At 52.6% G+C, this 23,580-nt stretch overlaps 1 protein-coding gene across 2 annotated transcripts in view; it reads left to right on the top strand.

The window, feature by feature from the left end:
- The first annotated feature begins 23,171 nt into the window (after positions 1-23,171).
- adam8a (ADAM metallopeptidase domain 8a) overlaps positions 23,172-23,580 on the top strand; it is a 69,402-nt gene continuing 68,993 nt past the window's right edge. For both annotated transcript variants that reach the window (XM_063070303.1, XM_063070302.1), the window contains exon 1: positions 23,172-23,350. In XM_063070303.1, coding sequence (XP_062926373.1) covers positions 23,299-23,350 — 52 coding nt within the window. In that variant the 5' untranslated portion in view covers positions 23,172-23,298. The remainder of the gene's footprint in view (positions 23,351-23,580) is intronic.

The raw sequence follows: 23,580 nt of genomic DNA, 5'->3' as shown, positions 1-23,580 counted from the left end.
CAGGGCGTGTCCTGAATTATCACTACGGGGTAGGGAGCAGGGCGCGTCCTGAGTTATCACTACAGGGTAGAGGGCAGGGCGCGTCCTGAGTTATCACTACTGGGTAGGGAGCAGGGCCTGTCCGATGGTTATCACTACGGGATAGGGAGCAGGGCACGTCCTGAGTTATCACTACGAGGTAGGGAGCAGGGCATGTCCGAGGGTTATCACTGTGGGGTAGGGAGCAGGGCGCGTCCTGAGTTATCACTACGGGGTACGGAGTAGGGCGCGTACTGAGTTATCACTACGGGGTAGGGAGCAGGGCACGTCCTGAGTTATCACTACGGGCTGGGAAGCAGGGAGTGTCCGAGGGTTATCATCACGGGGTAGGGAGCAGGGCATGTCCTGAATTATCACTACGGGGTAGGGAGCAGGGCGTGTCCGAGGGTTATCACTACAGGGTAGGGAGCAGGGCGCATCCTGAGTTATCACTACGAGGTAAGGAGCGGGGCGCATCCTGAGTTATCACTATGGGGTAGGGAGCAGGGCGTGTTTGACGGTTATCACCACGGGGTAGGGAGCAGGGCGTGTCCTGAGTTATCACTACGGGGTAGGGAGCAGGGCGTGTCCGAGGGTTATCACTACGGATCAGGGAGCAGGGCACGTCCTGAGTTATCACTACAGGGTAGGGAGCAGGGCATGTCCTGAATTACCACTACGGGGTAGGGAGCAGGGTGTGTCCGAGAGTTATCACTACGGGGTAGGGAGCAGGGCGCGTCCTCAGTTATCACTACGGTACAGGGAGCAGGCTGTGTCCGAGGGTTATCACTACGGGGTAGGGAGCAGGGCGCGTCCTGAGTTATCACTATGGTGTAGGGAGCAGGGCGTGTCCGAGGGTTATCACTACGGGGTAGGGAGCAGGGCGTGTCCGAGGGTTATCACTACAGTGTAGGGAGCAGGGCGCGTCCTGATTAATCACTACGGGATAGGGAGCAGGGCGTGTCCTGAATTATCACTACGGGGTAGGGAGCAGGGCGCGTCCTGAGTTATCACTACGGGGTAGGGAGCAGGGCGCGTCCTGAGTTATCACTACTGGGTAGGGAGCAGGGCCTGTCCGATGGTTATCACTACGGAATAGGGAGCAGGGCACGTCCTGAGTTATCACCACGAGGTAGGGAGCAGGGCATGTCCGAGGGTTATCACTATGGGGTAGGGAGCAGGGCGCGTCCTGAGTTATCACTACGGGGTAGGGAGTAGGGCGCGTACTGAGTTATCACTACGGGGTAGGGAGCAGGGCACGTCCTGAGTTATCACTACGGGCTGGGGAGCAGGGAGTGTCCGAGGGTTATCATCACGGGGTAGGGAGCAGGGCGTGTCCTGAATTATCACTATGGGGTAGGGAGCAGGGCGTGTCCGAGGGTTATCACTACAGGGTAGGGAGCAGGCCGCGTCCTGAGTTATCACTACGAGGTAAGGAGCAGGGCGCATCCTGAGTTATCACTACGGGGTAGGGAGCAGGGCGTGTTTGACGGTTATCACCACGGGGTAGGGAGCAGGGCGTGTCCTGAGTTATCACTACGGGGTAGGGAGCAGGGCGCGTCCTGAGTTATCACTACGGGGTAGGGAGCAGGGCGTGTCCGAGGGTTATCACTACGGATCAGGGAGCAGGGCACGTCCTGAGTTATCACTACAGGGTAGGGAGCAGGGCATGTCCTGAATTATCACTACGGGGTAGGGAGCAGGGCGAGTCCTGAGTTATCACTACGGGGTAGGGAGCAGGTCATGTCCTGAGTTATCAGTATGGGATAGGGAGCAGGGCGTGTTCGAGGGTTATCATCACGGGGTAGGGAGCAGGGGGCATCCTGAGTTATCACTACGTGGTAGGGAGCAGTGCGCATCCTGAGTTATCACTACGTGGTAGGGAGAACGGCGCATCCTCAGTTATCACTGCGGGGTAGGGAGCAGGGCGTGTCCGTGGGTTATAACTACGGGGTAGGGAGCAGGGCGTGTCCTGACTTATCACTACGGGGTAAGGAGCAGGGCGTGTCCGAGGGTTATCACTACGGGGTAGGGAGCAGGGCGCGTTCTGAGTTATCACTACAGGGTAGGCAGCAGGGCGCGTCCTATGTTATCACTACGGGGTAGGGAGCAGGGCGCGTCCTGAGTTATCACTATGGGGTAGGGAGCAGGGCGTGTCTGATGGTTATCACTACGGGGTAGGGAGCAGGGTGCGTCCTGAGTTATCACTACGAGGTAGGGAGCAGGGCGTGTACTGAGTTATCACTACGGTGTAGGGAGCAGGGCATGTCCTGAATTATCACTACGGGGTAGGGAGCAGGGCGTGTCCGAGGGTTATCACTACAGGGTAGGGAGCAGGGCGTGTCCTGAGTTATCACTATGGGGTAGGGAGCAGGGCATGTCCTGAATTATCACTACAGGGTGGGGAGGAGGACGTGTCCGAGGGTTATCACTACGGGGTTGGGAGCAGGGCGGGGGTCCTCAGTTATCACTACGGGATAGGGAGCAGGCTGTGTTCGAGGGTTATCACTACGGGGTAGGGAGCAGGGCGTGTCCTGAGGGTTATCACTACAGGGTAGGGAGCAGGGCGTGTCCTGAGTTATCACTACAGGGTAGGGAGCAGGGCGTGTCCTGAGTTATCACTACGGGGTAGGGAGCAGGGCGTGTCCTGAGTTATCACTACGGGGTAGGGAGCAGGGCGTGTCCGAGTTATTATTAGGGCACGGAAGGGCGTGTCCGAGTTATCACTACGGGGTAGGGAGCAGGGCGTGTGCTGAGTTATCACTACGTGGTAGGGAGCAGGGCGTATCCGAGGGTGATCACGACGGAGTAGGGAGCAGGGAGCGTACTAAATTAACACTACGGGGTTGGGAGCAGGGCGCCTCCTGAGTTATCACTACGGGGTAGGGAGCAGGGCGTGTCCTGAGTTATCACTACGGGGTAGGGAGCAGGGCGTGTCCGAGGGTTATCACTACGGGGTAGGGAGCAGGGCGCGTCCTGAGTTATCACTACGGGGTAGGGAGCAGGGCGTGTCCTGAATTATCACTACGGGGTAGGGAGCAGGGCGCGTCCTGAGTTATCACTACGGGGTAGGGAGCAGGGCGTGTCCTGAGGGTTATCACTACGGGGTAGGGAGCAGGGCGCGTCCTGAGTTATCACTACGGGGTAGGGAGCAGGGCGCGTCCTGAGTTATCACTACGGGGTAGGGAGCAGGGCGTGTCCTGAGTTATCACTACGGGGTAGGGAGCAGGGCGTCCTGAGTCCTGAGGTTGTACTGAGTCACTACGGTGTAGGGAGCAGGGCATGTCCTGAATTATCACTACGGGGTAGGGAGCAGGGCGTGTATCACTACAGGGTAGGGAGCAGGGCGTAGTTATCACTATGGAGCAGGGCGTCCTGATTATCACTACAGGGTGGGGAGGAGTTAGGGTTATCACTACGGGGTAGGGAGCAGGGCGTCCTCAGTCCTGGGATAGTTGTTCGATCACTACGGGGTAGGGAGCAGGGCGTGTCCTAGAGGGGTTATCACTACAGGGTAGGGAGCAGGGCGTATCACTACGGGAGGGAGCAGGGCGTGTCCTGTCCTGAGTTATCACTACGGGGTAGGGAGCAGGGCCTGTTATCACTACGGGGTAGGGAGCAGGGCGTGTCCTGAGTTATCACTACGGGGTAGGGAGCAGGGCGCGTCCTGAGTTATCACTACGGGGTAGGGAGCAGGGCGTGTCCTGAGTTATCACTACAGGGGTAGGGAGCAGGGCATGTCCTGAGTTATCACTACGGGGTAGGGAGCAGGGCGTGTCCTACGAGGGAGCAGGGCGTTAGGGTCACTACGGGGTAGGGAGCAGGGCGTGTCCTGACAGGGCGCTTATCACTACGGGGTAGGGAGCAGGGCATGTCCTGAGTTATCACTACAGGGTGAGGGAGGAGGGGCGTGTCCGAGGGTTATCACTACGGGGTAGGGAGCAGGGCGCGTCCTGAGTTATCACTACGGGGTAGGGAGCAGGGCGTGTCATGAATTATCACTACGGGGTAGGGAGCAGGGCGCGTGTCCGAGGGTTATCACTACGGGGTAGGGAGCAGGGGTGTCCTGAGTTATCACTACGGGGTAGGGAGCAGGGCGCGTCCTGAGTTATCACTACGGGGTAGGGAGCAGGGCGCGTCCTGAGTTATCACTACGGGGTAGGGAGCAGGGCGCGTCCTCAGATCACTACGGAGTTGTCCTCACTACGGGTAGGGAACAGTAGGGAGCAGGGCACGTCCTGAGTTATCATTACGGGGTGTCCTAGAGGGAGCAGGGCGGGTTATCACTAGCAGGGTAGGGAGCAGGGCGCGTCCTGAGTTATCTGTACGGGGTAGGGAGCAGCGTTTGAGGGTTATCACTACTCTATGGGGTAGGGAGCAGGGCGTGTCATGAATTATCACTACAGGGAGGGAGCAGGGCGTGTTATCACTAAGGGGTAGGGAGCAGGGCGTGTTTGAGGGTTTTCGAGGGTTATCACTACGGGGTGTCCGAGGGAGCAGGGCGGGGTAGGGAGCAGGGTGTCCTACAGGGTACACAGCAGGGCGTGCCAGTATCCCTACGGTGTAGGGAGCAGGGCATGTCACTACGGGGTAGGGAGCAGGGCGTCTCCGAGGGTTATCACTAAGGGGTAGGGAGCAGGGTGTGTTTGAGGGTTTTCACCACGAGGTATGGAGCAGGGCGCGTCTGAGATATCACTACGGGGTAGGGAGCAGGGGGGTAGGGAGCAGGGCGTGTCCTGAATGTCCGAGGGTTATCATTACAGGGTAGGCAGCAGCGCGCGTCCTGAGTTATCACTACAGGTTAGGGAGCAGGGCGTGTTTGAGGGTTATCACTACAGGGTAGGGAGCAGGGCGTGTCCTGAGTTATCACTACGGGGTAGGGAGCAGGGCGTGTCCTGAGTTATCACTATGGAGTAGGGAGCAGGGTGTGTCCTGAGTTATCACTACGGGGTAGGGAGCAGGTTGTGTCCTGAGGGTTATCACTACGGGGTAGGGAGCAGGGCGTGTCCTGAGTTATCACTACGGGGTAGGGAGCAGGGCGTGTCCTGAGTTATCACTACGGGGTAGGGAGCAGGGCGTGTCCTGAGTTATCACTACGGGGTAGGGAGCAGGGCGTGTCCTGAGTTATCACTACGGGGTAGGGAGCAGGGCGTGTGCTGGTTATCACTACGTGGTAGGGAGCAGGGCGTATCCGAGGGTGATCACGACGGAGTAGGGAGCAGGGAGCGTACTAAATTAACACTACGGGGTTGGGAGCAGGGCGCCTCCTGAGTTATCACTATGGGGTAGGGAGCAGGGCGTGTCCTGAGTTATCACTACGGGGTAGGGAGCAGGGCATGTTCGAGGGTTATCACTACGGGGTTGGGAGCAGGGCGCCTCCTGAGTTATCACTACGGGGTAGGGAGCAGGGCGTGTCCTGAGTTATCACTACGGGGTAGGGAGCAGGGCGTGTCCGAGGGTTATCACTACGGGGTAGGGAGCAGGGCGCGCTCTGAGTTATCACTACGGGGTAAGGAGCAGTGTGTGTCCTGAGTTATCACTGCTGGGTAGGGAGCAGGGCCTGTCCAACGGTTATCACTATGGGGTAGGGAGCAGGGCGCGTCCTGAGTTATCACTACGGGGTAGGGAGCAGGGCGCGTCCTGAGTTATCACTATGGTGTAGGGAGCAGGGCGTGTCCGAGGGTTATCACTACGGGGTAGGGAGCAGGGCGTGTCCGAGGGTTATCACTACAGTGTAGGGAGCAGGGCGCGTCCTGATTAATCACTACGGGATAGGGAGCAGGGCGTGTCCTGAATTATCACTACGGGGTAGGGAGCAGGGCGCGTCCTGAGTTATCACTACAGGGTAGGGAGCAGGGCGTGTCCGGGGGTTATCACTACAGGGTAGGCAGCAGGGCGCGTCCTGAGTTATGACTACGGGGTAGGGAGCAGGGTGCGTCCTGAGTTATCACAACGGGGAAGGGAGCAGGGCGTGTTTGAGGGTTATCACCATGAGGTACGGAGCAGGGCGAGTCCTGAGTTATCACTACGGGGTAGGGAGCAGAGCGTGTCCGAGGGTTATCACTACGGGGTAGGGAGCAGGGCGTTTCCGAGGGTTATCACTACGGGGTAGGGAGCAGGGCGCGTCCTGAGTTATCACTACGGGGTAGGGAGAAGGGCGCGTCCTGAGTTATCACTACGGGGTAGGGAGCAGGGCGCGTCCTCAGTTATCACTACGGAGTAGGGAGCAGGGCGTGTCCTGAGTTATCACTACGCGGTAGGGAACAGTGCGTTTCCGAGGGTTATCACTACGGGGTAGGGAGCAGGGCGCGTCCTGAGTTATCATTACGGGGTAGGGAGCTGGGCGCGTCCTGAGTTATCACTACAGGGGAGGGAGCAGGGCGCGTCCGAAGGTTATCATTACGGGGTAGCGAGCAGGGCGCGTCCTGAATTATCACAACGGGGTAGGGAGCAGGGCGCGTCCTGAGTTATCTGTACGGGGTAGGGAGCAGCGTCTGTCGGAGGGTTATCACCACGGTGTAGGGAGCAGGGCGCGTCCTGAGTTATCTCTATGGGGTAGGGAGCAGGGCGTGTCATGAATTATCACTACAGGGTAGGGAGCAGGGCGTCTCCGAGGGTTATCACTAAGGGGTAGGGAGCAGGGCGTGTTTGAGGGTTTTCACCACGAGGTATGCAGCAGGGCGCGTCCTGAGTTATCACTACAGGGTAGGGAGCAGGGCGTGTCCGAGGTTTAACACTACAGGGTAGGGAGCAGGGCACCTCCTGAATTATCACTACGGGGTAGGGAGCAGGGTGCGTCCTGAGTTATCACTACAGGGTACACAGCAGGGCGTGTCCTGAGTTATCCCTACGGTGTAGGGAGCAGGGCATGTCCGAGGGTTATCACTACGGGGTAGGGAGCAGGGCGTCTCCGAGGGTTATCACTAAGGGGTAGGGAGCAGGGTGTGTTTGAGGGTTTTCACCACGAGGTATGGAGCAGGGCGCGTCCTGAGATATCACTACGGGGTAGGGAGCATGGCGTGTCCGAGGGTTATCACTACGGGGTAGGGAGCAGGGCGTGTCCTGAATTATCACTACGGGGTGGGGAGCAGGGCGTGTCCGAGGGTTATCACTACAGGGTAGGCAGCAGCGCGCGTCCTGAGTTATCACTACAGGTTAGGGAGCAGGGCGTGTTTGAGGGTTATCACTACAGGGTAGGGAGCAGGGCGTGTCCTGAATTATCACTACGGGGTAGGGAGCAGGGCCTGTCCTGAGTTATCACTAGGGGGTAGCGAGCAGGGCGTGTCCTGAGTTATCACTACGGGGTCGGGAGCAGGGCGCGTTCTGAGTTATCACTACGGGGTAGGGAGCTGGTCGTGTCCGAGGGTTATCACTACGGGTTAGGGAGCAGGGCGTGTCCGAGGGTTATCACTACGGGGTAGGGATCAGGGTGTGTCCTGAGTTATCACTACGGGGTAGCGAGCAGGGCGTGTCCTGAATTATCACTATGGGGTAGGGAGCATGGCATGTCCTGAGTTATCACTACGGGGTAGGGAGCAGGGCGTGTCCTGAATTATCACTACGGGGTAGGGAGCAGTGCGAGTCCTGAGTTATCACTATGGGGTAGGGAGCAGGTTGTGTCCTGAGTTATCACTACGGGGTAGGGGGCAGGGCGTGTCCTGAGTTATCACTATGGGGTAGGGAGCATGGCGTGTCCTGAGTTGTCACTACGTGGTAGGGAGCACGGCGCATCCTCAGTTATCACTGAGGGGTAGGGAGCAGGGCGTGTCCGTGGGTTATAACTACGGGGTAGGGAGCAGGGCGTGTCCTGAGTTATCACTACGGGGTAAGGAGCAGGGCGTGTCCGAGGGTTATCACTACGGGGTAGGGAGCAGGGCGCGTCCTGAGTTATCACTATGGGGTAGGGAGCAGGGCGTGTCTGATGGTTATCACTACGGGGTAGGGAGCAGGGTGCGTCCTGAGTTATCACTACGAGGTAGGGAGCAGGGCGTGTACTGAGTTATCACTACGGTGTAGGGAGCAGGGCATGTCCTGAATTATCACTACGGGGTAGGGAGCAGGGCGTGTCCGAGGGTTATCACTACAGGGTAGGGAGCAGGGCGTGTCCTGAGTTATCACTATGGGGTAGGGAGCAGGTCATGTCCTGAATTATCACTACAGGGTGGGGAGGAGGGCGTGTCCGAGGGTTATCACTACGGGGTTGGGAGCAGGGCGCGTCCTGAGTTATCACTACAGGGTAGGGAGCCGGGGGTGTCCTGAATTATCACTACGGGCTAGGGAGCAGGGCATGTCCGAGGGTTATCACTACAGGGTAGGGAGCAGGGGGTGTCCTGAGTTATCACTACGGGGTAGGGAGCAGGGCGCGTCCTGAGTTATCACTATGGGGTAGGAAGCAGGGAGCGTCCTGAGTTATCACTACGGGGTAGGGAGCAGGGCGCGTCCTGAGTTTTCACTACGGGATAGGGAGCAGTGTGTGTCCGAGGGTTATCACTACAGGGTAGGGAGCAGGGCGCGTCCTCAGTTATCACTACGGGATAGGGAGCAGGCTGTGTTCGAGGGTTATCACTACGGGGTAGGGAGCAGGGCGTGTCCTAGGGTTATCACTATGGGGTAGGAAGCAGGGTGCGTCCTGAGTTATCACTACAGGGTAGGGAGCAGGGCGTGTCCTGCGTTATCACTACGGGGTAGGGAGCAGGGCGTGTCCTGCGTTATCACTATGGAGTAGCGAGCAGGGTGTGTCCTGAGTTATCACTACGGGGTAGGGAGCAGGTTGTGTCCTGAGTTATCACTACGGGGTAGGGAGCAGGGCGTGTCCTGAGTTATCACTACGGGGTAGGGAGCAGGGCGCGTCCTCAGTTATCACTACGGGGTAGGGAGCAGGGCGTGTCCGAGTTATTATTACAGGGCACGGAGCAGGGCGTGTCCAAGTTATCACTACGGGGTAGGGAGCAGGGCGTGTGCTGAGTTATCACTACGTGGTAGGGAGCAGGGCGTATCCGAGGGTGATCACGACGGAGTAGGGAGCAGGGAGCGTACTAAATTAACACTACGGGGTTGGGAGCAGGGCGCCTCCTGAGTTATCACTACGGGGTAGGGAGCAGGGCGTGTCCTGAGTTATCACTACGGGGTAGGGAGCAGGGCATGTTCGAGGGTTATCACTACGGGGTTGGGAGCAGGGCGCCTCCTGAGTTATCACTACGGGGTAGGGAGCAGGGCGTGTCCTGAGTTATCACTACGGGGTAGGGAGCAGGGCGCGTCCTGAGTTATCACTACGGGGTAGGGAGCAGGGCGCGCTCTGAGTTATCACTACGGGGTAAGGAGCAGTGTGTGTCCTGAGTTATCACTGCTGGGTAGGGAGCAGGGCCTGTCCAACGGTTATCACTATGGGGTAGGGAGCAGGGCGCGTCCTGAGTTATCACTACGGGGTAGGGAGCAGGGCGCGTCCTGAGTTATCACTATGGTGTAGGGAGCAGGGCGTGTCCGAGGGTTATCACTACGGGGTAGGGAGCAGGGCGTGTCCGAGGGTTATCACTACAGTGTAGGGAGCAGGGCGCGTCCTGATTAATCACTACGGGATAGGGAGCAGGGCGTGTCCTGAATTATCACTACGGGGTAGGGAGCAGGGCGCGTCCTGAGTTATCACTACAGGGTAGGGAGCAGGGCGTGTCCGAGGGTTATCACTACAGGGTAGGCAGCAGGGCGCGTCCTGAGTTATGACTACGGGGTAGGGAGCAGGGTGCGTCCTGAGTTATCACAACGGGGAAGGGAGCAGGGCGTGTTTGAGGGTTATCACCATGAGGTACGGAGCAGGGCGAGTCCTGAGTTATCACTACGGGGTAGGGAGCAGAGCGTGTCCGAGGGTTATCACTACGGGGTAGGGAGCAGGGCGTTTCCGAGGGTTATCACTACGGGGTAGGGAGCAGGGCGCGTCCTGAGTTATCACTACGGGGTAGGGAGAAGGGCGCGTCCTGAGTTATCACTACGGGGTAGGGAGCAGGGCGCGTCCTCAGTTATCACTACGGAGTAGGGAGCAGGGCGTGTCCTGAGTTATCACTACGCGGTAGGGAACAGTGCGTTTCCGAGGGTTATCACTACGGGGTAGGGAGCAGGGCGCGTCCTGAGTTATCATTACGGGGTAGGGAGCTGGGCGCGTCCTGAGTTATCACTACAGGGGAGGGAGCAGGGCGCGTCCGAAGGTTATCATTACGGGGTAGCGAGCAGGGCGCGTCCTGAATTATCACAACGGGGTAGGGAGCAGGGCGCGTCCTGAGTTATCTGTACGGGGTAGGGAGCAGCGTCTGTCGGAGGGTTATCACCACGGTGTAGGGAGCAGGGCGCGTCCTGAGTTATCTCTATGGGGTAGGGAGCAGGGCGTGTCCTGAATTATCACTACAGGGTAGGGAGCAGGGCGTCTCCGAAGGTTATCACTAAGGGGTAGGGAGCAGGGCGTGTTTGAGGGTTTTCACCACGAGGTATGCAGCAGGGCGCGTCCTGAGTTATCACTACAGGGTAGGGAGCAGGGCGTGTCCGAGGTTTAACACTACAGGGTAGGGAGCAGGGCACCTCCTGAATTATCACTACGGGGTAGGGAGCAGGGTGCGTCCTGAGTTATCACTACAGGGTACACAGCAGGGCGTGTCCTGAGTTATCCCTACGGTGTAGGGAGCAGGGCATGTCCGAGGGTTATCACTACGGGGTAGGGAGCAGGGCGTCTCCGAGGGTTATCACTAAGGGGTAGGGAGCAGGGTGTGTTTGAGGGTTTTCACCACGAGGTATGGAGCAGGGCGCGTCCTGAGATATCACTACGGGGTAGGGAGCATGGCGTGTCCGAGGGTTATCACTACGGGGTAGGGAGCAGGGCGTGTCCTGAATTATCACTACGGGGTGGGGAGCAGGGCGTGTCCGAGGGTTATCACTACAGGGTAGGCAGCAGCGCGCGTCCTGAGTTATCACTACAGGTTAGGGAGCAGGGCGTGTTTGAGGGTTATCACTACAGGGTAGGGAGCAGGGCGTGTCCTGAATTATCACTACGGGGTAGGGAGCAGGGCCTGTCCTGAGTTATCACTAGGGGGTAGCGAGCAGGGCGTGTCCTGAGTTATCACTACGGGGTCGGGAGCAGGGCGCGTTCTGAGTTATCACTACGGGGTAGGGAGCTGGTCGTGTCCGAGGGTTATCACTACGGGTTAGGGAGCAGGGCGTGTCCGAGGGTTATCACTACGGGGTAGGGATCAGGGTGTGTCCTGAGTTATCACTACGGGGTAGCGAGCAGGGCGTGTCCTGAATTATCACTATGGGGTAGGGAGCATGGCGTGTCCTGAGTTATCACTACGGGGTAGGGAGCAGGGCGTGTCCTGAATTATCACTACGGGGTAGGGAGCAGAGCGAGTCCTGAGTTATCACTATGGGGTAGGGAGCAGGTTGTGTCCTGAGTTATCACTACGGGGTAGGGAGCAGGGCGTGTCCTGAATTATCACTACAGGGTAGGGAGCAGAGCGAGTCCTGAGTTATCACTATGGGGTAGGGAGCAGGTTGTGTCCTGAGTTATCACTACGGGGTAGGGAACAGGGTGTGTCCTGAGTTATCACTACGGGGTAGGGGGCAGGGTGTGTCCTGAGTTATCACTACGGGTTAGGGGGCAGGGCATGTCAGAGAGTTATCACTACGGGGTAGGGAGCAGGGTGTGTTCGAGGATTATCACTACGGGGTAGGGAGCAGGGCGTGTTCGAAGGTTATCACTACTGGGTAGGGAGCAGGGCGTGTCCTGAGTTATCACTACGGTGTAGGGAGCAGGACGTGTTCGAGGGTTATCACTACGGGGTAAGGAGCATGGCGCGTCCTGAGTTATCACTACGGGGTATGGAGCAGGGCGCGTCCTGAGTTATCACTACGGGGTAGGGAGCAGGGCGCGTCCTGAGTTATCACTACGGGGTAGGGAGCAGGGCGCGTCCAAGGTTTATCACTACAGGACGGGCTGGGCGTGTCCAAGAGTTCCCACTATAGCGTAGGGATCTAAGACGTAACCTTGTGCAACACCAGTCTTTAGAAAGATCTTAGCCGAGGTGTTAATTCCCATCCTTACTGACTGCATCTATTGATCAGAAAGTAGAGGATTCTATTGCAGAGGGAAGTGTTGACCCCCGGGTCTTGGAGTTCAGTGATGAACTTGCTTGTAATTATAATATTGAAAATGGAACTATAGTCAATAATCAATAGACTAGCATAGGTGTCTTTATTTTAGATTTACAAGGATGTTGCCTGGATTGGGGAGCGTGCCTTATGAGAATCGGTTGAGTAAACTTGGCCTTTTTTTCTTTGGAGCGACGAAGGATGAGAGGTGACCTGATAGAGGTGTATAAGATGATGAGAGGCATTGATCGTGTGGATAGTCAGAGGCTTTTTCCCAGGGTTGAAATGGCTAACATGAGAGGGCACAGTTCTAAGGAGCTTGGAAGTAGGTACAGAGAAGATATCGGGTAATTTTTTTACGGAGAGAGTGGTGAGTGCGTGGAATGGGCTGCTGGCGATGGTGGTGGAAGCAGATACGATAGGGTCTTTTAAGAGACTCCATGGAGCTCATAAAAATAGAGGACTATGGGTAACCCTGGGTAATTTCTCAGGTAAGGACATGTTCGACACAGCATTGTGGGTCGAAGGGCCTGTATTGTGCTGTAGGTTTTTCTAAGTTTCTATTGCCCATCTGCTCCAGAGATGTGTGTAGGGGCATGGAGGTGGCATCCACCGTAGACCTGTTTTGTCAGTGAGCGAACTGCAGTGGATCAGGATTGTTTGCTAGCCTGGAGTTGACATGTGCCATGACCATCTCCCCACGCACTTCAAGATGGTGGATGTCCATGCCAATGGGCAGTACTCATTTACATTGTACCGTGAAGATAGTGATCTTCCTAAGCAGGTGGGAACCTCAGATGTAAGCAGGGAGATATTAATGTCTGCAAGTAATCCTGCCAGCTACTGAGTAAACAACCAGGGACATTACCTGAGCCAGATGTTTTCCACAGGTTTATCTTCTGGAGGGCTGATCTTACATTTGCATTGCTGACTGACGATAGATTTAGGTGCATTGTTGGTTGTCTGGATTTCACTTTTGTATGAGTCTTCAATTTTCATTAGGATCAAAGAGCTTTTACAACGTGGACATTGTTCCAGATGGATACAGGGGAGCTTCCCTCTCCTTGTCCAACCTGCCAACCCTAATTCTGCAGGCCTACAGAACTCACAAGTACAGTGTGGTGAGGTTATCTGTACAAACCTCCCTCGTGGGGAGTTCCAGACTTTTGCTTCCATATTTTCCCTCTGGCCCTACAATTACATGAGATCCATAAGACCATAAGACCTTAAGACATCGGGAGCAGAATTAGGCAATTCAGCCCATCGAGTCTTCTCCGCCGTTCCATCGTGGCTGATCCTGGATCCCACTCAAACCTATATACCTGCCTTCTCCCCATACTGTATCCCTTGATACCCTGATCAGTCATGAAGCTATCAACTTCTGCCTTAAATGTACCCAAGGACGTGGTCTCCACCACAGTCTGTGGCAGAGCATTCCACAGATTCACTACTCTCTGGCTAAAAAAATTCCTCCTTACCTCTGTTCTGAAAGGTCACCCTCGATTTTGAGGTTATGCCTTTAGTTCTGGATATCCCCACCACAGGAAACATCCTCTCCACATCCACTCCATCTAGTCCTTTCAACATTCGGTAAGTTTCAATGAGATCTCCCTGCATTCTTCTAAGTTCCAGTGAGTACAGGCTCAAAGCTTCCAAACACTCCTCATATGTTAACCCCTTCATTCCCCGAATCATCCTCGTGAAACTCCTCTGGACTCTGGGAATAAAAGGGGCCTTTTCTGGTTGGCTGCCAGTGACTAGTGGTGTTCCTCGGGGGTCAGTATTGGGACTTCTACTTTTCAAATTGTTTGTCAATGATTTGGATAATGGAATTGATGGCTTTGTGGCAAAGTTTGTGGATGATATGAAGATAGGTGGAGGGGTAGGTAGTGCTGAGGAAGCAATGTGATTGCAGCAGGACTTAGACAGATTGGAAAAATGGGCAAAAAAGTGGCAGATGGAATACAGTGTTGGGAAATGTATGACAATGCATTTTGGTAAAAGGAACAATAGTGCAGACTATTATCTAAATGGGGAGAAGGTTCAAACATCAGAGGTGCAGAGGGACTTAGGAGTCCCCGTGCAAGACTCCCAGAAGGTTAATTTACAGGTTGAGTCTGTGGTAAAGAAGTCAAATGCAATGTTGGCATTTATTTCAAGGGGATTAGCATATAAAAGCAAGGAGATAATGCTGAGCCTTTATAAGACACCAGTCAGGCTGTACTTGGAGTATAGTCAACAGTTTTGGGCCCCAAATCTCAGAAAGGATTTAGAATTTATTTAAATCTTACATCCATTCCACAACTTGAGGGAGTAAAAATCTTTGCATTATGACTCCGTTGCAACGTACAGACATGTGAATTTATAAGTCTAATGGCTTGTAGAAAGAAGCTGTCACACAGCCTGGTGGCCCAGGCTTTAAAGCTGTGGTAGCATTTGCCAGACGGAAGCAGCTGGAACAGTTTATGGTTGGGGTGACTGGTGTCCCTGATGATCTTCCAGGCCTTCTTTATACACCTGCTGCTGTAAATGTCCTCAATGGAGGGAAGGTCACATCCACAGATGTGCTGGGCTGTCCGTATCACTCTCGGCAGTGCCCAGTGATCAAGGCTGGTGGAGGGAAGGTCACATCCACAGATGTGCTGGGCTGTCCGTATCACTCTCGGCAGTGCCCAGTGATCAAGGTTGCTACAGTTCCCGTACCAGGCAGTGATACAGCCAGTCAGGATGCTCTCACTGGTGCCCCTGTGGAAGGTCTTGAGGATTTGGGGGCCCATGGCGAACTTGAAACTACTCACCCTCTCAACTGCAGACCCATTGATGTTGACCGGACCGAGTCTGTCTCCGTCCCTCCTGTAATCCATAATAACCTCTTGTTTTTTGGACACTGAGGAAGAGGTGTTGTTGTCATTGGAGAAAGTCTAGAGGAGGTTCACGAGGATGATTCCGGGAATGAAGAGGTTAACATATGATGAGCGTTTGGCAACTTTGGGCCTGTACTCACTGGAAATAAGAAGAATGCAGGGTATCTCATTGAAATGACTAGATAGGGTGGATGTGGAAAGGATGTTTCCTGTGGTGGGGGTATCCAAAATTAAAAGGCATAGCCTCAAAATTGAGAAGCAACCTTTGATAACAGAGGTAAGGAGGAATTTTTTTTTTGTAGCCAGAGGGTGGTGAATCTGTGGAATGCTCTGCCACAGACTGCAGAGGAAGCCGTCTGTGGGTATATTTAAGGTGGAAATTGATAGTTTCATGATTGGTCAGGGCATCAAAGGATATGGGGAGAAGGCAGGTACATGGGTTTGAGTGGGATCCGGGATCAGCCATGATGGAATGGCGGAGCAGATTCGATGGGCTGAATGGCCTAATTCTGCTCCTATGTCTTAAGGTCTTATGGTCTTAAAGCCCTGAGATTCATTTTCTTGCAGGCATACTCAATAAATCCTTAATAGAATAGTAACCGTAATTAAGTCAGTGAAAGACGCCACCAAGTGGGCATTCAGCAAACTGCAAATACAATCAGAGAGAAAGAATAATAATAATAATAAATAAATAAGCAATAAAGAGTGAGAACATGAGATGAAAAGTCCATAGTTTGGGGAACATTTCAGTGATGAGGCAAGGGAGGTTGAGTGAAGTTATTCCCTTTGGTTCAGGAGCCTGATGGTTGAGTGGTAATAACTGTTCCTGAACCTGGTGGTGTGGGTCCTGAGACTCCTGTACCTTTTTCTCGATGGCAGAGAGCATGGCCTGGATGGTGGGGGTCCCTGATGGTGGAGCTGCTTTCCTGCAGATGTACTCAATGGTGATGGACCGGACTGTATCCACTATTTTTTTGTGGGATTTTCTGTTCAAGGGCATTGGTGTTTCTGTACCAGGCTGTGACACAGCCAGTCAATATACTCTCCACTACACATCTAAAGAAGCTTGTCAAAGTTTTAGCTGTCATGCCAAATCTTCGCAAACTTTTAAGGAAGTAGAGGTGCTACCTCGTTTTCTTCATAATTGCACTTACAGGTCCTCCGACACTGAGGAATTTAAAATTCCTGACCCTCTCCACCCCTGATCCTCCGATGAGGACTGACTCATGAACCTCCTGTTTCCTCCTCCAGAAGTCAATATTCAGCTCCCTAGTCTTATTGACATTGAGAAGAGACTGCTGTTGTGGCTGCGCTCATCCGGATTTTCACTTCCCTCCTATATGCTGATTAGACACCACCTTTGATTTGGCCTACTACAGGGGTGTCCACAGAATTGAATAGGACTTTGGAGCAGTGTCAATTAGGAATAGATTTTAATCAGAATCAGAAATTGAATTAGTTTTCTCTCCACCTCAACACCGCCACCTTTGTCGCCAGACCAGACACACGCTCTGAAATGTTTCTCCACGTATCAATGTGGCAATCGCTCTGCCCGGTTTGATGTGTTTCTCCACGAGGTGGCGCTGTCCTCCAGCCGATAGTCGGTCCGGGGCAAAGTTCCAACACAAGGCGGCTTTCCAATACACTCAATATTGCAAAGCAAGCTTCTGCAGGTTCTGCAAAGTTGATTATCTGTCCTAGAGACTAACTGAATATCAATTATTAATAACATTTATTTAATTAAACAGACACTTCATTTGGAGCTCAGTTTCCTTTCCCAGGAGTCACTCTCAAGTTCAGTTTATTGTCATTCAACCATTCATTTACACAGCCAAGTGAAACAACGTTCCCCCAGACCAAGATGCAGAACACAGTACATATAACTCACACACAACCATACACATGTACAGTACACCACCAAATGAAACAACGTTCCCCTGGATCAAGGTGCAGAACACAGTAAATATAAGTATAGCTCTACTGGGGCTTCATTCGTGATGAGGTCAGGTGGTGGCAGGAGTTCAGTGGTCTCACAGCCTGGGGGTAGAAGCTGTCTCCCATCCTAACAGTTCTTGCCCTAATGGCACTGTACGTCCAGTATGATGGGGGGGGGGTCAAAGAGATTGTTAGATGGATTGGTGGGGGGGGGGTCAAAGAGATTGTTAGATGGATTGGGGGGGGGAGGAATCATTGACAATGCCAAAGGCCCTGCAGTCCTCAAAACCCTGGGATTAAGGTTACTCGACATTTGATTTTAATGGGGGATAGGAATATGAAAGTTTTGCAGGGTATGGAGGGAGGTTGGGAGTATTGGGGGAGAGGGGAAAATAGCTGGATTGCTCTAAATATGGAGGCCAAATGGAATCTTCCTGCCTGGTAACCATTGCTATTCTGTGATCTCATTCTCTGTTGCTTCAGGACTTCAGTAGCCAGTTCCAGGTAGTTTACCAAGTCACTTGAGACCACGGTCATGGAACACTCCAGTCTTCACTCTCCACTCTCCAGGGCGCAGGCCTGGGCAAGGTTGTATGGAAGACCAGCAGTTACCTATGCTGCAAGTCTCCCCTCTCCACGACACCGATGTTGTCCATGGGAAGGGCATTAGGACCCATACAGCTTGGCACCGGTGTCATAGCAGAGCAATGGGTGGTTAAGTGCCTTGCTCAAGGACACAACACGTTGCCTCAGCCAAGGCTCGAACTCACAACCTTCAGGTCACTAGTCCAATGCCTTAACCACTTGGCCACGTGCCCACACAATCAGGTGTTCACAACCATTTTAATATCATGGTCCCTACCAGTAACGGAGAGGTCTGTGGATCCCAGGTTGGGAACCCCTGCCCTAGATACTTCGAGTAAGACATCTTTACTTTTGTAATCATAAAAGAGTACAGCATATGAAGAGGTCTTTTGCCCATCATGTCTGTGCTAACCATATCAATGTCCAAGTCCTTTCCTGATACAAGACTAACATTTGTCTTGCTGTTTGCCCACTGTTCTGAACATTGGTTTTCAGTGACCTGTGACATTAAACATTAAATGATCTTTCAGCCAGTTGTGCAGTGTTTGTATACAGCCGCCCCTCCTGCTCTCCCCACCACTCCTACAACCTGCATGAGTTAGGAGTCATTCAGAAAGCCAGGAGGCATGGCACCCAGGGAAACTTGGCTGTGTTGATTCAGAACTTGCTTGCCCACAGTAGGCAAAGGGTGCTAGTAGATGGAGAGTATTCTGCCTTGAGGTCGGTCACCAGTGATGTTCCGCGGGGATCTGTTTTGGGACTCCTGGTCTTTGTAATTTTTATAAATGACTTGGAAGAGGAAGTGGAAGGGTGTGTTAGTAAGTTTGTTGATGACGCAAAGGTTAGTGGAGTTGGGGATAGTGTAGAGGGTTGCTGTAGATTACTGCAAGAAATTGACAAGCTGCAGAGCTGGGCTGAGAAGTGGCAAACAGAGTTCAAACAGGAGCAGTGTGAAGTGACTGACTTTGGAAGGTCACACTTGAAGGCAGAGTGCAGGGTTAATGGCACGAGATCGAGTGAATAGCCAGAGACGTTTCTCCCAGGGCGGAGATGACTGATATAGGATGGCATAACTTTAAGGTATTCGGAGGAAAGTACAGGTCGGGATGTCAGAGGTAAGTCTTTACACAGAGAATGGTGGGTGCGTGGAACACCCTGCCAGGGGTGATGGTAGAAGTAGAAACATTAGGGACATTTAAGGGACATAGGCATATGGATGACAGAAAAATGGAGGGTTATGCAGGAGAGAATGTTGGATTGATAGTGGAGCAGGTTAAAGGGTCAGCACAAAACTGTAGGCTGAAGAGACTGTACAGAGCTGTACTGTTCAATGATCTGTCTTCGTAACACCAAAAACCATCTCTGTGTTAGTCCTAAAACCAGCCTCTAACACAGGAACCCTCTTCCGAAGCACAGTTACAAAAAAATATTCCCTTCAGCTTCTAACAATCCACATCAAGGAGTTGGAGCTGCAACCGGACAAAGTCCAGATCGTTCAGGAGCCCGAGAGGGGAACAGACAGGACACACAGAGAGGCAGTGGCACCCACGGTGCAGGACACAAGGAACTGGCTGCCAGTCAGTAAGGGGAAAGGGGTGAAGGAGCCCGTGCAGAGCTCCCCTGTGGCCGAGCCCCTCAACAGTGGGTATACCATGTTGAACTCTGGGGAGGGGGAGGAGGGGTGAAAGTCCCAGTGGTCGGGTCTCCGGCACTGAGTCTGCCTCTGTGACTCAGAGGGGAAGGGGGAGAAGAAGTGAACCGTGCTGATGGGGAACAGAAAGGAGGTTCTGTGGATGAGAATGAGATTCCCGGATGATATGTTACATCACACATTCCAGGGTGCAGGACACCTCAGATAGAGTACTCAGCATTCCCAAGTGGAAGGGTGAGCGGCAGAGATTGTGGTCCATGTAGGTTCTGCAAAGGGAGTTCAGAGAGTTACTGTTGGTGCTAAGTTAAAGGGCAGGGTCTCCAGGATTGTGATCTCTCTGCAAATTTGATCCACTAAATCCCTCAAACTGTTGGGTGGTCTGTTGCAAGAAACAAAAAGGGTGTTATTTTAAAAAACGCAAACAACAGGAATTCTGCAGATGCTGGAAATTCAAGCAACACACATCAAAGTTGCTGGTGAACGCAGCAGGCCAGGCAGCATCTCTAGGAAGAGGTACAGTCGACGTTCCAGGCCGAGACCCTTCGTCAGGGTGTTATAGCAGGTGATTTTAACTTTCCACATATTGGCTGGGACTCCAAAACTGTGAGAGGACTAGATGGGATAGAGTTTGTCAAAGGTGTTCAGGAATGTTTTCTTTATCAGTACATAGAAGTCCCAATGAGAGAGCATGCGATACTGGTTCTGCTATTAGGGAATGAGGCAGGGCACGTGACAGAGGTTTGTGTAGGGGAACGCTTTGCATCCAGTAACCACGATGCAGTAGTTTCAAAGTCATTATGCCAAGAGATAGGTCTGGTCTGCGGGTTAAGATCCTAAATTGGAAAAAGGTCATTTTTGATGGTATCAGAAAGGATCTGGTAAGTGTGGGTTGGGACAGGCTGTTTTCTGGCAAAGGTGTACTCGGTAAGTGAGAACCCTTCAAAAGTGAAATTTTGAGAGTGCAAAGCTTGTATGTGCCTGTCAGAATAAAAGGTAAAGATAACAGGTGTATGGATCCTTGGTTTTCAAGTGATATTGAGGCCCTGGTTAAGAGAATAAAGGAGGTGCATGGCAGGTGTAGGCAGGTAGGAACAAAAGAGGGGCTTATGGAGTATAAGAAATGCAAGAGAACACATAAGAAAGAAATCAGGAAGGCTAAAAGAAGGCATGAAGCTGCTCTAGCAGACAAGGTGAAGGAGAATCCTCATACATTCTACAGATATGTTGAGAGCAAAAGGATTGCAAGGGATGAAATTGATCCTCTGGAAGATGAGAATGGTAATTTGTGTGTGGAGCCAGAAGAGATGGGGAGATTTTAAATAATGTTTTTGCATTTGCATTTACTCAGGAGAAGGACACAGAGTCTAGAGAGGTGAGGCAAAGCAGCATCAACGTCCATCCTGTACAGATTACAGAGGAGGAGGCTTTGCTGTCCTGAGGCAAATCAGGGGGGTAAATCCCCAGGGCCTGACCAGGTGTTCCCTCAGACCCTACGGAGGCAACTGCGAAAATTGCCAGGAGCCTAGCAGTGATGTTTAAATCATCCTTAGTGACAGGAGAGGCACCAGAGAATTGGAGGATAATCAATGTTGTTCCACTGTTTAAGAAATAAACCAGGAAATTATTGGCTGGTGAGTTGTGGGAAAGTTATTGGAAGGTATTCTAAGTGACTGGATATATGAGTATTTGGATAGACATGGACTGATTAAAGATAGCCAACATTGCTTTGTGCATGGTAGGTCACGTCTCACCAATCTTACAGAGTTTTTCTGAGAAAGTTACCAAGAAAATGGATGAAGGCAAGGCAGTGGATGTTGTGTATGTGGGCTTTAGCAAGACATTTGACAAGGTCCCATATGGGAGGTTGGTCAAGAAGTTCAGTCGCTTGGTATTCAAAATGAGGTAGTAAACTGGATTAGACTTCGGCTTTGTGGGAGAAGCTGGAGAGTGGTAGTAGAGGGTTGTCTCTCTGACTGGAGGCCTGGGACTGGTGGAATGCTGCAGGGATCAGTGCTGGCTACATTGTTGTTTGTCATCTATATCAATGATCTGGAAGATAATGTGGTTAAATGGATTAGCAAATCTGCAGATGACACCAAGATTGGGGGTGTAGTGGACAGTAAGGAAGGCTATCTTGGCTTGAAGGGAATTGTGGACCAGCTGGAAAAATGGGCTGAAAATTGACAGACTGAATTTAATGCAGACTTGTGCGAGGTGTGGCACTTCAGTAGGACAGACTAGGACAGGTCTTACACAGCGAATGGTAGGCCACTGAGGAGTGTGGTAGAACAAAAAGGTTTGATCCATAATTCATTGAAAGTGGTGTCACAGGTTGATAGGGACATACAGAAAGCTTTTGGCATATTGGCCTTCATAAATCAATGTATTGAGTCAGGGGATGGGATGTTATATTGAAGTTGAATAAGACATTGGTGTGGCATCAGAATATTGCGTGCAGTTTTGGTCACCTACCTACAGGAAAGATGTAAATAAAGTTGCAAGAGTACAGAGAAAATTTGCAAGGATGTTGTCAGGTCTGGAGGACCTGAATGATAAGGAAAGATTGAATAGGTTAGTACTTTATTCCTTAGAACGTAGAAGATTGAGAGGAGACTTGATAGAGACATACAAAGTCATGAGAGGTATAGATAGGGTAAATGCAAACAGGCTTTTTCCATGGAGGGTGGGCGAGACAACAACCAGAGGTCATAGGTTAAGGGTGAAAGGTGAAAAGTTTAAGGAAAACATGAGGGTTGTGAGCATGTGGAACGAGCTGCCAGCACAAGTGGTGCACACAAGCTTGATTCCAATGTTTCAGCGAGGTTTGGACAGGTACGTGCACGGTAGGGGTATGGAGCACTATGGACCAGTGCAAGTTGATGGGAGTAGGCAGTTAAATTGTTCAGCACTGATTAGAGGGGCCAAATGGCCTGTCTCTGCACTGTATTTTTCTGTAACTGTTGTGCAGTGTATCCTCTGTTTGGAAGGTGGTGATGGGTTTGGACTAAGTGACCACGGTTTGGGCTGTATCTCCTTTGAGCAAGTCTCAAATGTCAATGTTGGATAAGGTTTCATTGTGAAAGTGCTGGGTGTTCATTATAAATGATCCCCAAACACAAACACTTTGGCTTGGAGGGAAGAATACATCCTATTTACAATGATTTTACTCTCTCTAGAGGGGGTAAATGTAAGTTAACAGACAACAATAAACAAAAGTGATGCTGGAAATCCAGAGCAAAACATGCAAAACGGATAGAAGACTGACTGACTGCTGAGGTATGGTGACTTGGGAATCCTCGTGCAGGATTTACCAAAGGTTAACTTGCAGGTTGAGTCTGTGGTGAGGAAGACAAATGCAATGTTAGCATTCATTTCAAGAGGACTAGAATATAAAAGTGAGGATGTAATTTATAAGGCACTGGTGATGCCTCATTTGGAGTATTGTGAGCAGTTGTGTGCATCTCTCCTCCCTCCCCCCACCCCGTCTCCTTTCCTTCTACTCCTTCCCTCCTCCTCCTCTTCCCTCCTCCTCCTCCCCTCTTCCCTCCTCCTTCTCCCCTTCCCCTCCTTTTCTTCCCCCACCTCTACCCCTCCTCACTATTCCCTCCCCATCTCTCCTCCCTACCCACTCCCTTTGCTGCCCTCCTCCCTATTCCCTTACCCTCCTCCTCCTTCTCTCCTCCTCTCCTTCCCCTGCCAGCCTCCTGCTCCTCCCTCCTCCTTCTCTCTCCTCTCCTTCCTGCCCATCTCACTCCCTCACCTCCACCACTCACTCAGCCTCTCCTCTCTCCCTTTCCCTCCCTCCTCCCTCTTTCCTGTTATCTAATGAGGATCCCTCAACGTGCCGGGTTGCAGACTCATTGTGCGGGAGAGGGAGGGAGGGGAGTGAGGGAGGGAGGGGAGTGAGGGAGGGAGGGGAGTGAGGGAGGGAGGGAGGGAGTGAGGGAGGGAGGGAGGGAGGGCCGGGAGTGTACTCCTCCCCGGCGCTCGGCTGCTGATTGGCGCCGCGTCTCAGTGCAGCGAGCACCGAGGCGGGGTTCCTCGCCGAGCGGCTCCATTCAGAGGGCTGCCGTCCACTCGGTCCTCACCCGCCCGGGAGAGACGCCGCTCTCGGTCACAATGCGTGGTGTTTCTGTTACATTGACTTTGTTAGTTGTCTCGATAACCTTTGGTGAGTATGCATCTTTACTAACGGTTCCTATTTCATTAAGAAACTCTTACTGTTGCCCCGCGTTGTATTTAATTTATTTCTCACGCTGAACTGATTAGTTATATTTTAAACAATGATCACCTTTTTGGAAAAGTTAAATTCCGAAGTATATTTGCAGTTTGTTGAAACCGCGAGCTGCCTGTACATCCGCCGACTCATCAGACAGCTATGTCTAACTTACTGGCAACTCT

This window comes from Mobula hypostoma, chromosome 18, assembly GCF_963921235.1.
Source record: "Mobula hypostoma chromosome 18, sMobHyp1.1, whole genome shotgun sequence".
NCBI lineage: Eukaryota > Metazoa > Chordata > Chondrichthyes > Myliobatiformes > Myliobatidae > Mobula > Mobula hypostoma.
The sequence above is the reverse complement of the archived record's forward strand: the minus strand, read 5'-3'. Positions and strand labels throughout refer to the sequence as shown.